Raw genomic sequence first — 22,330 nt, 5'->3', positions numbered from 1 at the left:
CTTAAATCAACTCTCCCATTGGTTTCTTCCTCAGTGACCATTAAGCAATCGTGGGGGGGTGATTCATTCTTGCCAATTTCTTTTATGCTTGGTGGCATTAATTCTGCAGGATTCAAAGCGCTACACCTCATAATTTGGATATGGGGCGCGACCAAGATAATCTCATATTTTGTCAATCTAGCAGAGGTGAGGTGTTGCATCTGTGTCCTATTTAATAGAACGTCTATGGCATGTGGCACCATAAAAATTAAAGTGTACCCCAATACCATCCCTTCCGTTTGTTTCACTGACGCAGCAGCCGCCGCGACAGATCGCAAACATCGTGGCAGTGCGCGCGCTACAGGGTCCAGCGCAGAAGAAAAATAGCCGCGCGGCCTATTTCTTCCACCTTGTTCCTGTGTCAAAACCACCAATGCACATCCTTCACTTTCACACACAAATAGTCTAAAAATGTTCTCATAGTTCGGCGTACCTAAAACTGGAGCCGAGCATAATGCAGTTTTCAATCCATCAAATGCTTTCTGACATTCCTCATCCCACTGCAAAGGCATAACCACATCCTTTCTAGTTAAATTTACCAACGGCTTCACAATTAACGCAAAATTACCAATCCATTGTCAGCAATATGAAGCCATGCCTATTATGGCTCTGACTCCTTTTTGTGTCTTTGGAATAGGCATACAAGAAGTACTTTCTATGCGTTCTGGCGTTAGTCTTCTCCCTCCTTTCGAAAGTAGGTAGCCCAAATAGGCCACCTCCTTTAGATTATACTGAAATTTCTTCAAACTAGCTTTATGGCCATGTGCCGTAGGTGCGACAGTAGTAATACAGTGCTTTCTTTACAAATTTCCTCTGTGTCTGCAGCTAGCAATAGATCGTCTATGTATTACAAGCGTACACAACCCACGGGTAATTCCAGCATGTCTAGCTGCTCTTTTAATGCTCTACTGTAAATACTTGGACTTTCCGTGGAACCTTGTGGAATCCGCGTAAATGTAAATGATCGTCCTCCTAATGTGAACGCGAACAAATATCTGCGGTCCTTGTCCACTGGAATACTGAAGAACGCGTTTTTCAAATCCACTACACTAAAATATTCTGCTGAAACAGGTATCATTGTCAATATTGTAGTGACATCTGGCACTAGAGGAAATTGTGGATCTACTACCTTATTCAATGCGTGCAAATCAATTATGAAACGGTATGGTACCTCCTTGCCTCCTTTTTTATAAACCGGAAGAATCGGGCTGTTACATGTACTGCCTGTAATTTCCTCGATTACCCCTAATTTCACCAAATCTGGAACAATACTCTTCAATCCTTTCTGTATTGGAGTATTCGCGGTAGGGTAACACTTTCTTTTAAGATGATCTTTACCTGCTCTATCTTTAAACATCCTACATCATTGTCATGCATTGCCCATATACAGGTTGGTACTTTATTTAGTTCCCCTGGTAACGCTTCAGACATGAATTCTGACACAGGGGCATTGTGTGGCCAAATCGTCAGAAACACCCCGTCTGCCGTGCAATGTATAACGGAATCTAGTTTCTTCAACAAATTTAATCCCAACAAATTCTCCCCACAATTTTCTGTTAAAAGGAAAGGACAGTGTTCAGTGAATGGTCCTATAGTAACTAGGACTGGTTGGGACACTGGGTTTATTACTGGTGTACCTGCGAACCCTACAGAAACATTCTTTTGCCCCGACAGTGGTATATCCGGAACCAAGTGATGGTCTATTGAACACTTCAGTGCGCCTGTATCTACAAGAAAGCGGTGCTCCTCATTCCTGACTCATTTCTCCGTAGGGTCCTCTCTGATTCACGGGAATAGACACTGGTTCCGACCCCTGTCCTGGGCTGTCCTATTGGGGAAATAACACATTGTCCGATGTGTAATCATTGCTGTTACTGTAATACGTGTTTGGCTGTGTATTGAAAACGTTCCTACTCTTCCCTCTATTTCCCCCACTCTGGTTTCCATATTGTTGATTTTGCTGTCCCCGACTCTGGTTTGGGGCATTTTGGTTTTGGCCTTGGTTTTGATTACCTCCGTTATTGTGATGCTGCTGCATACTAGTCCTATTTAGTCCATTCGCTCCTGGTTGTCCTCTATGCTGTCTCCTCTGACCAGACCCATTTCTATTCTGTAGATGCGGACATTGCGCTCGCCGATGTCCTTCCTCCTTACAATACGCACACTGATTCGGTCTGACTGTTCCCCCATGCATATTCGAACTACTCCTTCCTTGTGCGTTCCCTCGCACTCTATTATGTCCTACTACTTGCTGCATTAATACCTGCGTTTTCAGATTTACCCTATCCCTCTCTTGCTTTTCCCGCAGTCACTCTGTGCTCATAATATTGGCCCATATGTAATACTTCGCCCAACGTTTTTGCTTGCCATGCACTCTCTGATGTCATTATTAGAACCTGAATTGGAAGTTTTAACCCCCTCACATATTTGTCAACAAATAACCTCTTTCCCGCTTCCGAGCCCACATCCTGCCCACTGAAGTCTGTGAATACTTCTTCAAATCTATTAAAATAATCTGTAGCCACCTCATCCTTGCCTTGTACACATGCAGTAAATTTGTCCCATTGAATTCTTTTCTCTGGGACAATTTCTTTTAACTTCTGCACTATACGTGCTGGTAATGCCAGCAGGTTCGCTCCTGGTGTCCCTCCAACCGCTTTATTCCTGTCTTCTATTATCAAGTCCGCCCATGTGGCGCCAAAGGCCGTTGTGTCATCTACCTTCCTTATTTGTTTCCATATGTCTGCTGGCAGGATCACCGGGAATATTAGGTCTATATCACCCATGGTAAGCACGGATGATTGTAGGCAGGACTCTACTTCCTTGTAAAACCCTGCAGGATTCTTTCTTATATCAGGAATCGTCTGATTTATGTTGTTCACCTCCTGTCTGGAAAAGGGGACATGCACATATTGGGCGGTGTAATGGGCTGGTGTTACCTGCGCCGCTGCACCGCCCACTGCGGGAACCTCCACTTTGGGCACAAAGGTAGGTGGGACCTCTCTCATAGGAAATGCCCCACTTACGGCCCCCCCCCTCTTAGATGTAACAATATTCCCAGATCCAAAGATAGGGCTGTTTCTCCTGTCCCTCGCTCTAGTGCTCTTCTATATACTGCCATTATTTCGGGTGGGCTGGCCTTATCGTTTTTTATATCTTTGTCTAATAAATGTTCAGCCATCTACTGTAGTGCTTTTCTTTTCATGGGCATGGAATATTCATCAAATATCTTGTGCATCTTCATTGTGGGAATACTGGGATCCGACATCCATCTAAACGCTTCTCGTATACATACTTTTAATTTATCGCCCCTTTGCACTGACGACATTGAATGTCTTCGTTGTATATATGGCTCTACAGTTTCCTTCCTATTTCTCCCGATATCCCTACTCCTGTACCCAGGTGTAGCAAACATTTCGGCATAATCATTATCTAATTCATCTTTGAGTTCAAAAAGTCCATATACGTGTTCTCTCACTTCTTCATCCCTCTCCCTACAGCGTGCTAATGCATTCAAATCTAACAATCGCTGCAGTGGTAATTTCCCAATTAACTGTTTCCATTTCTCCACCAAATATTCACCCATGCATTCCAACACTACCTGTCTTTCGTTGCTTCTACGGAAGTCATATCGAAGCCAATGTTGTCGTCCCATCATTCCCGTCTATATACATCTCTGCCTGTTGCTGCAATTCCACCTTCCTTTCTTTGCTGATTGCGCTGCGAGTTACCCTCGTGCATCCCTGTTGGTCAGTCCCGCCTTTTGCCCCCGTGGTTTCAACTTCAACCCTGGGAGGAACGGACGGTACCGAGTCTGTGTCTGAGGCGGGAGGTGCGGATGGGACAATGGGAACAGGGAGTGTCTGTTGTGGGCCTGGTTGGCTAATAGGAAGGGTTAGGCGCGCGGTCTGTGGGAGGGCTTGAGCTACCGGAGGGGGGGGGGGGGGGGGGGGTTTGGGCTACGGGCGGGGTCTGGGCAATAGCTACTGACTTGTCTGGTCATACTTCTGATGTTGGGCCTTGTTTTGTATGGGTCAATATATTTTCTATAAATTCATCTGCTGTATGTAATTCCCGTTGTGGATATATCTTTTCTATATTCAGCTGGTCTCGCCTACCTGCCCTTCTTAGACTCTCAGTCCACTCCTCCTCTTCTTTCTCGTCCGCTACTTCACCTTTCGATTTATGCCTGCGTGCATGCTTCGCTCTGCTTTTAAGTCGGAGCATTGCTTCCTTTCTCCAGTCTTTAATAGTCTCAAATGCTGCAGGACGCGCCTTCTTTCTTATCAAAACCCTTTCCAGGTTATCTATCCTCGCTATCTCAAAACTACCATTAATCGGCCACTGATGGTCTTGTTGCTTTCTGGTTTGCCTATGCTAAGTCTCACAGAATATTATCGCACCCACTCCATACTTCACATACATCTCATACGCCGGCGTTCCCCCAGGTGGTACAATTTGGCCATCTTCCAAAGATTGTCTACCACAGCGGAAAAACCCTGCTAAGGTGGACAAAACCCTAGGCATGTTTCAACCTTCCCCCTGGTTAATCACTTACCTAGGGCGTTTGATTTTGCAAAGTCAACTCTCAACCAATATCAGGATTACTTTGAATCGGGGAATGACTCACCTGATAAATCAAGTCGTCTGTATACTGACGCACCAAAGGACGTTGTATGTGAGTTTCTTGGCTTCCGCCTCGTTTCGGGACCCTCGCCTCCTTGTTCTCTAGCCAGGAACGTCAATCAGGGATCAGATGTGTGCAGATCTGCAAAGGAGTCTCTCATCACTTTTACAGGGCGCCCCGAAAACCTCTTGATCCCGGCACGATCGCCCCGTCCTCACCGATCTCCGCCTTACTCAATTACAACGTTATGCGATGGAACAAGTGGGGGAGGGTTCCTGTTCGGGCGCCATCTTGAAAGGGGCCCATAGGGGATCCTGACGTCTATGGAAACAAGGCGAGTCACCACACACAATAGATACGCCAGACACAAGGTTGTATTCCCAAAGCTAGGGTTTATTGCAAAGCAAAAGTCTCAGTTGGCCAACTCGGTCTCACGCCCCGCGACGTGTATCTCTAGACCTCGAGGGACGCAAGAGAGTGAATTACGTACATCAGTTACATATATACAAAATGCATATCAGACAATCAGCTATGACATGTTTAACACCCCCTCCCCTCTTTATTGGGTTTCTTTGAACTTGGTGTGATGGACATCTCCGACAACTATGACACCTTCAAACATCTATTCTAGTAGCAATTTGTGAGTGCGAAGGCATCTTTCAGTTGTTGAATAGAACACAGCGCTTCTGTTCTTGGAAGCGAGCTACATACGGGGGGGGGGAAGAGTTGCATTCCGGACCTTGCGATCTATTAGGTGCTATTCGTGTCCTGGGAGCCGACATGCTCTAGTGGGCTCAGCAAAGGGGGGCCGTAAGAAAAGCATAATTCAAGCCTTTAGCGGTATTATTCTAACATATAATGAGACTGCTGGCAGCTGTGAAATGATTAAATGCCCTGAAGCTCTGCTTCAAGGCTACATTCGGGAGGGAGCCGGGCATTCTTCCTGGCGCTGCCTACGTTTGTGTTTCAACGAACTCTTGTTATCCTCTCGGCCCTGCGGCCTTGTCCTTTTTACGTACAGACAACAATGTTTTACAGTCGAGCAGTATAAGCGGAAAATATACTGCAAAGCAATAGGAACAGAAAGCAATGAGCAATGGTTAGAAAACAAAATGGCGATTCTTGTTACATCAAAATGGCCATTCATTGGCAAACTCGAAAACCTATATTCTGTCATATCGTGCATGAGACGGTTGGCCCACGGCCACCAAAATACGTTTGCGGTCACAAAGTAGAGGTGTCCATTTTTCTAGACTGACGGGTGGAGCTGTTTTCCCACAAGCTGACGAAGTTCGCCAGCCGGCCTCCCACCGAGTTGCAGGGTTGGGGGCCTGATGTCCCGACTGTTTCAGTCCTGCTTCGTGGCTGGCGTGCCACCCAGGGATCCTCCGAAGGCCTTGGAGCGACACCTGTAGGCTTCCTGGGTCGTGAAGTGGGATGGGTGGCGGTAAGAGGCCGATCCACTGCCAAAACTCCTCAATGACCTCCCCGACTTCTCTCCTGAGGGACCACAGGACCGATGGTGCTGCTGTAGTGTGTCCAGGGCACGGGCCGTCTGTGTCCGTCTTAATGGCTTGAAGCGACTCATCGACTGCCTTGCCAAACAGATTGTCTCCGTCGAATGGCATGTCTAGGACCCTCGTCTGGACCTCTTGCCTGAAGTTTGTGGGCTTCAGCTAGCCATGATGACAGAGGCAAACACCATCTGGCAGAACCGAGTGTCTGCAATGTCCAGGGCCACAGTGATTGTGTGGTCCGACTCCACCTCCCCCTCCTAGAGGATCTCCATTGCCTCTACCAGTTTGTTTTCATGGAGGAAATCCAAGATTGTGGCCATCTTGAACCAAAGCTCTGGGTCGTACCTGGCCAGGATCGCTAGGGCGTTTGCCACCTTAACAGTCATTGCCGCCGAGTAGATGACTGTCTGTCCCACAGCGTCCAACTTCTTCCCCTTGTTGTCCAAGGGAACCAACGTAGACAACGGGTTGCATGATTTCTTCCTCGCCGCAGCTGATACCACCAAGTCCAGTGAAGCTTGAGAACTCAAACACTTGGGTGCAGACTCCGGCACCCGATACTTCTTCTCCAAACGTTCCCTTTTAGCCAGGGCTGAGGAGGGGTCCTTCAGGCGTGCCAACCCCTCATCCCAGACATCGTCCAGGAGTGGGATCGAGAGGATGGTCTTCCTCTTCGCCTCCCTGCGCTGGTATAGGAAACCCTCCTTTTTCTCCTCCTCTGGGGTGAGCTGAAAAACCTCCGACACACGGGCAATCATGGGTTGGCAAGATCCCACTTCGTCCGGCGGAGAAAGTCCACTGTCATCGTCCGTCATAGTTGTGTCCGTCCCAGTCCCCCTTGGGGGGTGAAGGCAGAGACAGTTGGATCGGAGGGGTAGGGTGCCTCCTCCTCTTCTTCTGAGGTGGACCCAAAGACAACAGGGACTCCGCCGGTGGAGCCACTGGTGGTGCCGTCGGCATCCTTTTCTGAATCTCCGACACAAGAGTGTGGCGAGTCGACAAAATGTCTTGCAACATGTCTGAGGGGTACCTGGGGGACAGGAGCGCTGAGCCCAGTGCCTGTGTCGTCGCCCCCTGCTCCGTCGTCGACGCCTCCGGCGGGCGACTCAACATTCTCCTCGTCATCGTCACCCATCTCCTCCGGGATGGTGTGGACGGAAGAAACGTCTTCCTCATCGGATGATGAAATGTCCGTGCCCTGTAGCTCTTCCACCCCCCCCCCACCCCACCTTTTATTCGGATCCTGAAGGGTTGGCCATGGACTGACATCCGGAATCCTCTTTTCCAGTGTATTCTCAGCTGGCTTGGCCAAAGCCTCCCTCCTGGGAGGAAGGGCCACTCTGGCAGCCACCGGGGCCTTGGTCGTGAAGGCGGCCGTCAGCAACTTGATCGACGAGGACGTTTTGGTCTGCACTGCCTGGGCTTTACCCGGCAGGGTAGATCCCTTGTCCTACTTGACCTTCTCCCGCAGCTTCCCTGGGTTAGCAGACTTCCTTCTCAGAACTGGAGTGATGGCCGAAGATCAAGGCGGACAGTGACAATGAGCATGCCCTGACCGTCGTGGGACCCGCTTGCACAGCGACCCCGACAGAAGCAGACTCGCAGTGCTTGGCCTTGTCTTGAGACACCACAGGAGTAGCGCCCTCAAAGGACTTAGAAGCCCGCTCAGGTTGGCTGGATCCAGAAGAGGCCTGTGCCTGTGGTCCAACCGGAGTAGATACCTTGGCCTTGAGCCACATCGCCAGATGGGCGGGCCGGTCATTCATCGTGTGCTTGGTGAAGCCACAGCAAATCTCACAATCTTCCTCCTTATGAGATGAGTGTAGACAGTACAGGCACTAGGAATGTTTGTCTGTGAGAACATTCCGCAATCCGCAGCTGGTGCAGAGATTGAAGAGGGATGCCCTGTCCTTCTCTGCCGACATGCCCGGCGCAGTGTAGGCCTGATGGTCTTCCAGAAGCCTCTAGAAGAAACACTCTATTTAAGCCCTTGAGAGTCGAAGAATGAAGCTGAAAAAACGTGCCCCCGATGATTGGATGGATAAGAGCTGGAGCACACGTGCTTGTTTGAACAAACAACCATTTTCTACTGAAAAAGCGTAGAAAACGTAGAAAGCTCAAAGAGCAAAACGCGAGGACTCCCAACACTTGAACTTGCAGTAAAAATCTGAAGATTGCTGCCAGAGGAGGAGCTTAGGGAGAGGGCAGTATGACACAGAGCTCAGCGATTGTTTTTTTAGGCGATAGACAGTTTATAAACGAAAGTGAAACAGTTATTTATTTTACAGAGGATTCCCAGCCTGACAGGGAATATTCATGAGCATGTGAATCCATGCCAGACCCCTTGCTGTAGAAGGACCTTACGGACCTGGGCACTGGGGTGGACATTACCGAGAGGGGGCTATCGGAAGGGCCAGAAGATGTCAAACAAAACAGTCTCCTCCTGGAGCAAGTAGCAAGAGCCACCCATAATCTAGAACTACAGGCCGAGGACCTGGAGAATCAGTCCCATAGGTCAACTATTCGGGTGAAGGGCGATAGTGTATGTAGACCTGAAGAGTACTATACAGCAATGCTTTGGAAGCCTACTAACAGAGATGAACTCAGAGGAAGTTAAGATTGATTGAGTGCATAGGGTGGGGCCCAGGAGGAGAGAACCAGGAACGAGGCCAAGGGGCGTCCTGGCAGCCCTGTCTTCCTAAACAACGAAGGAGGACATACTCCGAACAGCCAGTGCCCAACAAGGAATAACGATCAACGGATCTCAGATCCAGCTCTACCAGGACCTAGCGCTGACCACATTGCAAAAAAGGAGGGTAATGCAGCCACTAACACAAATCCTATTAGCAAAAGACATTGCATACAAATGGACGTTTCCATTCGGCCTAATCTTCACGTGGGAGGGACGGAACCAGAGAATAACATCATACGAAGAAGGCCTTGCAGCAATGAATCTAGAGGAGGAGGAGACACATCAATTGTAAGAGTCCAGGTCCAACCAAATCTGTCAGACCTTGGGAGTGGTCCAGACTCAGAGGCAGGAGAGGGGACAGAGAAATATCCTTGAAGGGACCACAGTTCAAATGAGGGCAATGGAGGAGAACCAATGCATTGGGCCTATAATTTTGGGGGGCTAGGTAAAATCTGGGGATGGGGGGGGGGGACTCAAATTAAAGGGAATACATAAGGAGGCGAAGTGGTAAAGGAGGAGGAGAAGACCCTGACGGAAGGGGGAAACTGGGGGTAGGCCATGGAATTAAGTAAGGGGCATAGTTCACCCAAGCAGGGGATGTTTCCGGGATTGAAACAGGTCCAAAGTCCCAGAATAGTATCTGGAGAAGTTCTCAGGATCTCAGGTTAGGGGGTGGAGACAAGGTTATGTAAGGGAAAGAGAGAAGGGGGGTAACCAGACCCTGCAATACAGTATTATCGGGAAGCAACAAGTGGGGTGGAGGGACTGGGGAAAAAAAAAAAAAAAGAAAAAAAGAATCCCATAGCAAGAGAAAAGTCCATCAAAGGGGAAATGCCACTTAAAATTACATCATGCAATGTAAGGGGCCTGAACTCACCTGCCAAGTGCAAGAAGGTAGAGGGGATGCTCAGACGATGTCAGACGGCCATAATTACGCTCCAAGAGACCCACATAAAGAAGGCGGACAGGTCAATTCTCAGACTCCATCAATTTGCACAGATACATCCGGCGAATGAGCAGGGGAGAACTGTAGGATCGCTCATAGGATTTAGAAGCCACCTGCCAATGCAAGTACTATCATCTCTAGAGGTCAAGATGGGGAGATACCCATTTCTGCTAGTCCAACTGGGGCAACACAAAATGACTCTGGGGACTGTTTATGCACCCAACACTAATCAGGCCAACTTCCGCCAGGAGGCAATGCAGAAATTAGAAAAATGTATTTATTATCACAGGGGACTTCAACTTAGCTTTGGACCCCTCCAAAGACAGTAACACAAGGCAGGATCAGAGAAGCACCCCCCCCCCCCCAACCAAACGCCCGAGGGAGAACTTCGAGCAGTTAGCCCTTCAGGATGTGTGGAGGGAGTTGCACGGTGAAGAGGGTGGCTACACTTGTTTCTCCCACGTATACCAGACGCTGTACAGGATTGACTATATCTGGGTTTCTGTGGACCTACTGGGGGAGGTAGAAGATGTGCACCTAGGCGCAATCACAATGGACGGCCATGCACCATTAACACTATCAATACACATGTGCCCCATAGCACTCCTAAACACGGATGCAAACATGTACACGGATCCTGGCAACAAGACCGTCTCCCCTCCTGCCTGACTTGATAAACTCAGACCAATCAGGGTTCATTCGGGGTAGACATGCGTGGATAAAACAAGAAGGGTGTCGCACCTAATAGAAAAACCAGAGAGATGTAAAATCCTGGCGGCCCTAATAGCGCTTCACGCAGAAAAGGCATTTGATTGAATGGCCCTTCCTTTTTGAGGCATTAAAGCAGACGGGAGTGGGCCCTAAATTCATTAGGAATGTAAAAGCAGTTTATAAAAACCCCAAAATTAGACTCCATTAACTTGCGTTTGTCAGGAACAGTGCAAATCACCTGCGGTACGAGACAGGGGTGCCTGCTGTCTCCGCTCTTATATGCCATATACTTGGGGCCACTATTACTAACTATTAGGCGAAACCCAGCAATACAGGGGATAAGATTTGGGGGTGGGGGATGGCATAAGATTATAGCTTTTGCAGAAGACATGCTGCTGACCCTGGCCCAGCCAGAGACCTCAATACCGACTCTTTTGCAGGAGCTTTCAAGGGTGGAAAAAGTGTCAGTACTAAAGATCAGTATGACAAAATTGGAACTAAAGAGCCTGGGTCTCTCTCAAGACCACCAGGAACCACTGAAGAGGGCCTGCCCAATCAAATTGGCAACTAAAACGATAATTTACCACGGGGTGAAACTAACCCACTCTATCCAGTCCATGTTCATGGCGAACTACCCTGAGATACTCTAAAAAAATTAAGACGGACCTGGCTAGATGGAACCCGCTCCGAATATCATGGCTGGGGAAGAAATCCTGCATAAAAATTGATGTACTTCTAGGGTGCTGTGCCTCTTTCAGTCCTTCCCAATTAAAGTCCCACCTGCATGCTTCAAATCTCCAAACATACTGGTAATCCAATTTATATGGCAAAACAAATGCCCCAGGATCGCATTGGAGACCCTGATGGCGCCAAAGCTGAAGGGGTCCTAGACCTCCCGAACTTTGAAAAATACCATGCAACGGCACAGCTGAGAGTTCTCAGAGATTGGCTCACGAAAGATGGCTCCAAGCCATGGGCCAGGATGTACCAGGCAGTAGCAGGCACCCCCTAGGGGGTGTACTGTGGATGAATAAGCAAGACAGACCCAAGAACACAAGGTTGAGCCTCATTATCTCAGGTGCGTGTGACATATGGGATAGACTGATTAACCAAGGCCGAATATCCACAAGCCCATCCCCATTCACCCCCATATTTGGGAACCCCCAATTTTCCCAGGGAATGGCGCAGGGATCCTTTGCAAAGTGGAAGACAGTGGGCTGCATAAAGGTGGCGGACCTGTTTGAGGAGGGGGAGATCAGAACGTTTGTGGACTGCAATAAACACCTGTGCCTGGGAGAGGTGAGGGGGTGGGGGAGTACAGACTGGAATACTACCAGTTGAGACATTGGCTGCAGCAGCCGGCAATTAGGCAAGCAGGGACACAGGCCGTGACTGTTAGGACAGTTTTTCTGAAGTCCAGTTACGGGCCTAGCAAAACCATTCTACTGAGGCAGTACAAGACTCCACTCTTAGTATAAGGCTGTACCACCTGAGTTCGGGGTAGCGTAGACCGAGCAGCCAGGGTTATCTTAGGAGGGAGAGAGGGCAGTAGATACAGTACAAGTGAACATTGTAATAAAAATGATCCAAAGAAACACTGAAACACTATGTATTGTAAAAATAAAGGATTTATTTAAATACAGGTAGGCCCAGATAAATCTAGGGGTTAAGTAAATACTGACACATTATATGAAATCACAATATAAAACACAACACTATACTTGAAAGTACACAGACCCAAGTATAGACCTTATTTGTAACACCTAACAGTACTTCTAGGGAAGTCAAAACCTTGTTCTACACATTTATCATAGCTCAAGCCTATTCTTTGGGAGTAAAAGACCAATGGTCACTTTTAGATTACTTTTAGTAATACAATGACACTAGGCCCTTCCAGTTGTACAGTGACTCTTGGAACAACTCACATAAACAGTCAACTGGACAATATACTTTTGGTGAATAGTGAAACACTTATTCTAGGTGCAGTAAAAACCTACAACTACTTTTGTCATAACACACAGTTATACCAGGTGAGTAAAACCTAAGGATGTAATATACAATTACAGATGCTTTGGAAATCAGGGAACCCCAGATTGAGGTAAGCAATATCTCTGGTAACTTGTTTTGGGTGGCACACACTAACACAAGGTAAGTAAAACCCACATACCTTAACTTCACAATGAAGGGGAAAGTAAAACCCAATGTCACACTTTACTGAATAGTTATTCTAGGTAGGCAACAACCTAATGTAGACTTATTTAGGACAGGCTAGCAGCAAGTCAGGGGAAGCAAGACCCAGTTGGGGGGCACTCATACAGTTATCCTAACAGGACTAACCTGGTGATACCAACAGTTGGAGGACACTCATGTAATTACCCTATAGGAATAATCTGGTGAAACCAAAACATTACTTTTGTAAAGAGACACAACCTAATCACATGAGAGTAAAACACCTTTACATCTACTTTCTTTTAGACTGGCAAAACAGTGGCTAAGGAAGGAAAGATGTTAACCATACTTTTAAGAATAGTGCATCACACATTCAAGATCAGTAAGAACTTTGGTAACTGGTCACTCTTAGAATTACAGTTACCCACCAACTCTTTACAAGTAAAACACTTGATTTCTTTTCTAGGCAGAAGTCCCAATCCCTTCAAAGTCTTTCCCTTAGAGCATGAGTATTCTCACTGGCAGAAGGGGGGTCACTAGGACTAGTGACCAACAGGCAGTGTTAGAATAAGTTCTTTAGTAGTAAACGTCAGAGTTCCTTAGGAAAACTGGGCAAACAGGTGAGTACTTTACTTCTAGGGTTAGAAGAGGGCCCAGGGGCTTCACAGAAGTCACCCCAGCAGGATTCTAGCAGTGGGACTGGGTGTACTGGACGAGGGACCTCCCAATCACAGAAAACACCCCAGGACTACACAGAAATCGCAACAGGCTTAAGGTAAGTATATACCCAAGCCAACACAGTACCTCAGCAATGAAGAGGAGATTGCAGCAGGAGAACTTCAGGGACTGCAGCCAAATACCCATTCAGTGCATTCCTTGTCTTGGAGACTGAACACAAGACCTCAGAAGGGACTTTGCAGCAGGGATCGATGAAGAAGGCTCTATACACATGATTTCTCTCGCGGCTGAATGCGGTTCTGCGGGTTTGGTGCCTTTTCAAGGAGCACAGAAGACAGAAAATCGCGGTTGAATTCTCGTCGTTTAAAAGGTCCAGCACTCTTCTGAGGGGACTTTTTGGACTCGATTCGTGTCTCTGGAGATACACCAGGATGCCCACGAAGTTTCAGCGAGATTCGGAAGACCGTGCACCGCACAGTGGCTGGAGGTCCCAGGGTATTGGGGTATTGCAAGAATGCAAGGTCGCAGCAACCCGTGGGATGGCTCAAAATGCAGGTCATCTTGAGTCTAGTGGGTCTCACCAGGCTCTGGGTTCGGGTCGTCGTTTTCGGAGACCCCAGGTCGATCGGAAGGAAGGGCTGCAGCAGGCTCCGGTTACAGAGCAGGATCTCCGGTCGCTGGAAATCATTCCCGCCGCTTTTCCTTCGTCATCCTCTTCGGTTTTCTGTTCCGGTGGTCGACATGACTTCAGCTTCCAGGTTTCCAGTATTTATCAGGAACTGCAACACAACCTCTGCATTCTCTCCCCACATTTTACAAGAAAGGGGTGTCTGGCTGTCCAATCAGGATAGCCTACCCCCCCACTGGGATTTGGCTCAGTTGAAGGAAGGCCTAAGACAAAGGAGGGGGAAGTTTTGGACTCCTCCCCCACTTTCTGTGCTTACAGACTGACTGGAGCCTGGGCGGGGTATCCAGGGAACTCCCACCAAAGACAAAACTCAAACAATGGAATTTCCCGCCCTGGATGTCAGGGGAAGGAACAAGAAACGACAAGAAACACTAAAATGGCAGAAAAAGAAGACAGGGGCCATTTTGGTAAAATGAGCACCCTTAGGTGCCTTTACTGCAGCTGTGATTACAGCCCGCGGTAAAGGTGCACCAAATTAGTAAAAGGTATCACTGCCACCAGCCATTAAAGGTAAGAATTGTTACAGCTTTAATGTGAAAGGGGATACATTGCATCTCCCCAGCATTCCACATAAGGTGGGGTGTGCTGGTTTCACAGAATAAAATGTAAAAGGGATCCAAAGATCCTTTCTACCCTTGGGAACTGTAGTTCACGCAAGGTTAGCACAAGAAAGTTAAATGGGGAGCCCCTAGGGCAACCCAGCAACAACAGGCACTTATTGCCAATAGGTTGTTAGACATGATAACTTTAAAAAGACACTATGGAGAGTCTTAAAAATGACACCGATAAAAAGAGTTAAAGGTGAGGTGAGTGTGGAAAAAGGTTCCCACTCACTGCAGTATTAATGAAAAATATCCCACTAGAAAAGCAGAAAGTTCTGGAGTTGAACCAGGAAAGGAAGATTTACCAGCTCTGTGGAAATCTTACCTAACAGTGACCCCATTCGAAAAATGTATAATAACGCATATGGGTGATAAGCACGCACTTTCTAGTCTATATGGGTTACTGCAGGGAGAAGGACCCATCCATAAGTGGCCCTATATGCTAAAATGGCAGATCACAGTGGAAGATGCGATACCTGACATGCACTGGGAAACACTCTGGGTGCAAATCCCAAAACTAACAAAATCCATACAGAGGAGGGAGGCCTGGTACAAGGTGATGGTACAATGGTACTATAACCCATATAGGCTACACTCAATGTACCCAGGAATAGCCCAGGAATGTTGGGAGGGGATGCTCAGGGAGGTGGGACTGCCCAAAGTTACAAGTTTTCTGGGGCAACATAAAATCTCAGATCTGAAAAATGGGTCAGGACCTTCCAGATTATACTAAAAAAGGAATGGATATGTGACCCATTTGACCCAGAATTTCAAATCCAGACAAAACCCCAACGGAAGGCCTACATGACCCTACTCATAGCGGCGTGGGTAGTATTAGCGAGGAACTGGAAAAGGAAAGAACCCCCCACAAATGTGGAATGGCTACGTGAAGTATGTGGCATAGTAGCAATGGAATGGATCACATATGGTATACATGGGGATAGAGACAAGTTCCGCCAAGACTGGGGCATGGTGTTGGACTACCTACGGGGAGACTATTCGATGGAATGGTGCATCCAGAATCTGAAGATTTTGGACATAATGTGAAAATAAATGCAAGCCTTACCGAAGACACAAGAGACTGTACCACCAACACTTCAATTGCAGGTCCGGGGGGACACTTTCAGTTTGTATTAATGAAAATACTAATAAAAACAAGTTTGAAAAAAGAATCCCATGTGTAAAAAGCTAGGATGATACAAGAGCATCCCCATAGTACTGCACTGCAAAGTGCACTGCAAAGTGCACTGTGCATGGTTAAAAAGTACAAGAATTTAAAAGGGAAACTCCCAGCACGGATAGCTTGAAGGAGTGATTGGATTACACATAACAATGAGCCCAAGGCAGAGGAAGGGAAGCTTAAGGTTTTACTTCCCTTCAAAAAGGCAGGAAAGAATAAAACCAGAGGGAAAGTTGCAAAAAGAGAAATGTTATCTAACAAGTGCTGGACATAATGTGAAAATAAATGCAAGCCTTACCGAAGACACAAGAGACTGTACCACCAACACTTCAATTGCAGGTCCGGGGGGACACTTTCAGTTTGTATTAATGAAAATACTAATAAAAACAAGTTTGAAAAAAGAATCCCATGTGTAAAAAGCTAGGATGATACAAGAGCATCCCCATAGTACTGCACTGCAAAGTGCACTGCAAAGTGCACTGTGCATGGTTAAAAAGTACAAGAATTTAAAAGGGAAACTCCCAGCACGGATAGCTTGAAGGAGTGATTAGATTACACATAACAATGAGCCCAAGGCAGAGGAAGGGAAGCTTAAGGTTTTACTTCCCTTCAAAAAGGCAGGAAAGAATAAAACCAGAGGGAAAGTTGCAAAAAGAGAAATGTTATCTAACAAGTGCCAATAACATTTCAATAAATGTTTAGTGCTCAAGTCCACTGATCTCAAATGTTTTCCAACTAAGGAAACTCCCTGTGGAACAATTTAGACCAGCGTAAAGTTGCCTTCTTCCCAGGGTGGAGATGGATAAGAATTCCATGGATATGTGTAGAGCACTGAGAAATATTCATCATTATTTTCAGTCATGCTAAAGTGGGATATTAAGAACATGGCAAGGGTCAGCGCTCAACGGTGCTGTGCACAATGACAGCTGTTCCGTGTGACATTGTAGAGTACAGCCTCAGAGTTGGATTCTTCTTTCTAGAAGAAGCAAGTGGGATTTCATAAGGCGTGAATTGATGTGGTGAAACCTAAACATACCTGCTGCTGCTGCTCTAGTAGCAATATTTATAACATGAAAGCGTTCAATCTTCTGCTTGTAAGTCATCCAACATGCCATACCTTCATATTCAACAGAGATTTCCCAGTGCAAATACTTAAGGTGCCGTAAGAGCTTGTCACTTGAACTTCTTCGGATTTTCTCTTGGCGACACAGTGGGCAACATTTCGGTCCAGCTGAAAAACAAAAAGTAAAGGAAACTAAAAAAAAAACTGCTTACACATACGTATACATTTTAGTGGTATCAAGTCTTTCCATCGAAAAAGTTTCCAACAAACGTTTTCCATCGAGGGTTTTCCAATGAAAATGTTTCCATCAAAGGCATACATGTGTGGGGTAAAGGATTAATTTTGTTTGGGTGGGTTTTTATGGGTAAAAAACAGGGGGTTGGGGTGGAACCCCCCAAAAATGTAAAAATAATGCTTTTGATGGAAATAATTTCATTGGAAAACCTTCGATGAATTTTACTTTTGTTCGAAAGTTTGATGCAGACTATAAACCCCTTTTAGTAGCAAGATGTTGTTGCTAAGCCTCAGACCATATAAGGCCTCACCTGCTCGAGAACCAAACAAAGTCTAATGTACATTTTGATTGTTCAGACAACCAACATTGAAGCAGTTGACGGGTTTGCATGTTTTGGATACCGTCTTGAAAATTTGCTAATGCAACATCACAATTTGGAGAAGCCCTCTATGGATGGTAATGCTACTTTGCAAAGACAATGGGTCTGCATCATGACATGATTGGTAATTTCCCCCAATCTTCATCATACATAAGGTTATTCAGCGTTAAGCCATGAAAGTTTTCTGCAACAAATGCAAAACACCACAAGTGAGATACAATAATATCACAATTTCATTGAATTACAAATGTGTCCCTATAGTCTGGATACAATTAAAAAAAGGGTTCCTATAGTCAGGATGCATTTCAATGCGAAGCTCAAAAAGGACAAGCATTGAAAATATTTTTCATAGTACATCCAGGAGTGGTTATTATTACAATGGGGACCCTTTGGTTGCAATAATGCGAGGGTGAGGAGGACAGTCTGCGCCCTTCTCCCCAATGGTACATCGTTGGCTCCTGCGAGTACTGCCATATGGGGTTTCCCAACGGATGGGCACTGAGTTATTTAGTGGGGTTCTTCTTTAGCCGACATGTCCTGTCAAAGATTAATACATTCCTGGCCATGCCTAAGTCACCAAAATCAATATGGATAGAGTCAAAAACAGCTCTCCGCTGTTGGCCAATCCTTGTGCAATGTATAATTCGGTCTCTAGTTACAAACAGGCAGCCCCTCACTGACTGCATCCGATGTAAACATTTCTTAATTAACATGTCCCCCAATTCAAACTGGTTGGGGGGCAGTTTAGGGACCCCATGTAAAAAATATTGATCCCCTTCTCCAGCAGGACGTTACACTGTTTGATGTAATGGTGGAAATAAGTGGGTCATAGCTCTACCAGGGTTCTGCCTCGTCATAATTGGCGTTGTCTCCAGTCCGTCTACCTGCGTTAGGTTTCAGTTTGGAAGAGGCACTGTGCATTGGGCCCCTGTTGCAGTCACGTCTCATTGGATCTCTTGTGAGTTGTGTGCCTTTAATCTCTTGGGGACTTGTAGCCTTGGTACTAACTTGACTGCATTCCTCTGCGCCCTGTAGGAGACCTGTGTTGTTCATGCAATTTGCCGGGATGGTCAGCCTTGGAGTAATCAAGTTGTTGGTTGACCTTGTTCAACTCATGTGATTCGACCATGATGCCCCACCCGGCCGCTCCCCTCCCGGCTACATCAATCAGGGTCAGAATTAAATTCTTGATAAAGTGTTCAGACATGACGGTATCGCATTTACAAATCCTATGGACTGGAACCCCGTCATCTGGCTCGGTATAACCGTGTTTTGCCCCTTGCTCTGCAAGGGGTGAGGGGCAAATAGCGGACTGTCCAAAGCAGCTTGACTGGGCATTCCCATTTCTCCTGTAAGCAATAACACGTGGCCTCACTGCCACAGCCTCACTCTTTTCAGCCTGACCATCCAAACCATCCATTGGTGGCCAACTGCAGGTGGCGTGGGGGGTCAAAGATTAGCTTGTTGAGCCTTACTGGCTTAGTAGTAATGTCCACTAGTGTTGGCGTTTTATCTCCCCCCACTGGTCCCTGAGAAACAGAAACTGGGGACTTGGAAGCAGTGCTTCAACCAGCTCTGGGTGGGGGGGGGGGGCAGGGGGCTGATACAGAAGATTCATAAAATGGCACGACCACAGGGGCCGCAAGGACGACACCGGGAACAGGTTGGAAATATGGGGAGGAATCCATTTGATGGACTACAGCTTCTTCCATATCAGAGTTCAGATGGGGCCCGCCATTAACTGGAAGCAAGCTGCAGGATAACACCCCCTGTCCCTCTACGATTGTGCAATTGGTCAGCTCTCAGCAATTAACAGGGGGCAAATGTCATGGCCTGTCTCTTCAGAGGGTAGGATGGTAGAAGTTGCGCTTTCTTCAGGTGGTTTAGAGTTATTTACAGTCATTTTTCTCCAGGGCTCCAGGTTGACCAGGACACTAGCTGTATTAAAAGAGCACAGAAATTGATTAATCTCACTAATCAGAAAGTGAGCTTCCTCCGGAGGGTGGGCATATTTGGTTGAACTGGGCTCTGCCATACTTTTAGGAGGCATGGACGTTTTGACCAAAGATTTCCTCCTTAAAGTCAATATTTTCCTTTTGGGGTTATGTGCAATCACAGGCCCTTCATTGGGCACAGGTTCAGATGCAAGTGTTGTCGACATGACTTGTCTCAACAAAAGAAAAAGTTGAACAGAATAGAATTCTAGGGCACTTGACAACTTGGCAGCTCTTTTCTTTTGCTTTGGGTGTTCTGTGTGCTAATTCCCTCTGCCCACTCTCCCTTCTGGATCTCACATCGTTAACCAGCTGCAGGTACACATATCCTCTGCACTCCTCTATCGCAGGCTCTGGCCACAAACGCTCCCAGTACTTCAGATAATTCAGTACTTCAGATAATAGGAGGCAAGCGGGCCCAATAGCAGGCGATTGATCCCAGGCTCCCAACTCATTCCTCCTTGCAGACAACTGAAGGTATCTGAGGCTGTGACCAAACTCCCTGCGGCACCAACTGCGCCCTTCCCAGTGGGCTTCACCCTTGCGAGGGGGCGTGTGGGATATTGTAGCACACAGGTGGGAGGGGGCAGGACTCTACAGCAAAGCAGCAGTTCTGATAGTGTTGCAGGGTGACTCCTGCAGTGCTAACTCCTGCGCCTTTCCCTGCAGAAGTTAGTGGGATAGATATTATGAAAGCTATAAACCTGAGGAAGATCTCATGATGGTTTTACATTCCAATGATACAGGAAAGAGATGTGGATATACGGACCACTCTAATTTGACCCCTCCCCGATTCCTCTTACAGTTAGAGTAAAAACTGAAGACCCTGCATTTCTAGTTAACAGCAATTCGGAAACACTTCTCATCTCTCCAGCGCCATGCCGCCTTCGGGAGAACGTGCGCTTAATAAATGCAGCTAACATAACATAACAGTAAAGCGGTTGTCACGCAGGGTCATCTCTGCAAAGGACAGCTAACTTCCTATGTGCCAGGAAGCATCATACCAGCATCGCACAATTCTTTTAGCTCAGATTCCCGCTCAAGTTGGTTGCAGATTATCTGTAAGAGCACTCTTTCACCGCTTCTCACTAGAAATATGCTAAACAGAATGTGTGATCCTTTGTGATATGCCAGGAAGCCAAGAAAGATGCATTCACTCAGGCAGGAGAGAAAAAAGAAAAGCAAAAAACAGTCTTTCGCCTTGCTTGTTTTATAGATGATCACTTGTCCTTTGTTGGACATAGGGGTAGTAAGCCAACAGCTATTTTGGAACAGCAGAAGACGGGTTGATGAATTGACAGTGCACCATTAATCTGGTAAGCTTAGGGAGATCATTTACCCATCTCTAGTCTCCACAGAACGTGTACGAACTGCAACAGCCTTTTCCTGTCTTTAGCCAAAATGTTCAAGGAAGAAATTCTTAAGAGGGGGCAGGAGAGAGCAGCTGGTGCCAATGCAGTGGCTGGTAAAGCTGCCAATCACCAACAAGGAGAGTAGAACAGTATGTTTCTGAGAACGAGAGGGTGGATCTGACAGTCTTAAAGCTAGGCATTTCTCACATTCTCTCCCAAGGCTGGGACAAGGCTCCTGCCTCCCAGGACTTGAACCCTGGAACAGCAACGACCCAGATAAATGAAAAGAAAAATAATCAGTCTTGACATGGGGATAACCCACCAGCCAGAAGCAAAAGCAATAACGGAAGGTACAAAGATGTAGGAATCTGACCAAGCGGACCAGCGCAGCATCAAGAGCAAGATGGGGCCACTAGCAAACAAGGAACGGCCCCACGATTGAGGCAAAGTTATCATGACGGTACAAAGTTCATCCATCGCCCTTTATTTTTTTGCGACACTTTTTGCCGAACATGGTTTGCCAAATAAATCATTGAGAAATATGGAGAGGGGGGCATATAAGGGATGGGGTAGGATATAGGGAATACATAATAGGGCAAAGGGGATTTTGCCCCCCCCCCCGAAATAAAATTAAGAAAAAATGCGATGCATTTTTTCGGCAAAACATTTTCATCCATCTACCCCCCACAAAGCTTTTAAGATTATTTTATTTCTTCATTACATGGATGGGGTTCAGTCAAGGAAACAAAAAGCCAAAGTTAGCTCTGAGATGACCCACTCCCATGCACAGAACTGAGAGATTAGTGTAACCCTGTTTATTTTGTATCTTTGTTAATGTAGCACTCCCTCATTGACGACAGTCACACCTGCGCACTACCTATTGATGACTGTAGAGGGGAACAACACAAGTCACTGAAATTCCTTGCAGAAACTCTTCCAAAATGGTACAGCTGCCTCATTATGATGAAAGTGCATCCTCCTACCATACAAGTGGCTGGTAGTTGCCTCGGATAAGTATTTTAGGAGAAGGATGTGAGCTGTAGTTAAGTACAATTAACTCAGTAAATACATAGGCCCAAATAAACTCACACAATAGTAGTTATAGTAAAATAGACATTTTATATACAAAAGGCAAAGCTATTTTCAGGTTTTTAAACTAATGCACATAATAGAAAACAGCAGTAGTTTAGGTGAGTTAAACCAATAGTAATGAAATGTACAGTTCATGAACGCAGTTCAATGGTAAATAAAATCACTTATATTACTCAGAAAATGTTTTGTTGTAAGAATAAAAAGGGTTATCCAGCACTAGCAATAGTAGTTTACTACTTTCAGTTACTTGTAATACTTTTCATGGATCTCCATACTTTAGCTGTCCATCCCTAACTAGTTTTAAGAGTTCTTCAAAGTCAGTTGGCGAGGGGTGCAAAGTGAGGTACAGCAGCAGAAAAGGTATAC

At 46.5% G+C, this 22,330-nt stretch overlaps 1 protein-coding gene across 4 annotated transcripts in view; it reads right to left on the bottom strand.

Moving 5' to 3' along the window:
- The window catches only part of TRMT1L (tRNA methyltransferase 1 like), a 1,318,548-nt gene that overhangs the window by 1,149,350 nt on the left and 146,868 nt on the right, over positions 1 to 22,330 (bottom strand). For all 4 annotated transcript variants that reach the window (XM_069641040.1, XM_069641039.1, XM_069641041.1 and 1 more), the window contains one exon: positions 16,967 to 17,080. In XM_069641040.1, the coding sequence (XP_069497141.1) occupies positions 16,967 to 17,080 (114 nt within the window). The remainder of the gene's footprint in view (positions 1 to 16,966; positions 17,081 to 22,330) is intronic.

Source organism: Ambystoma mexicanum, chromosome 1q (genome assembly GCF_040938575.1).
Source record: "Ambystoma mexicanum isolate Mex_15411 chromosome 1q, UKY_AmexF1_1, whole genome shotgun sequence".
In the NCBI taxonomy this organism is placed as follows: Eukaryota; Metazoa; Chordata; class Amphibia; order Caudata; family Ambystomatidae; genus Ambystoma; species Ambystoma mexicanum.
Note: the sequence above shows the minus strand (reverse complement) of the source record. Positions and strands in the feature narration are given on the sequence as shown.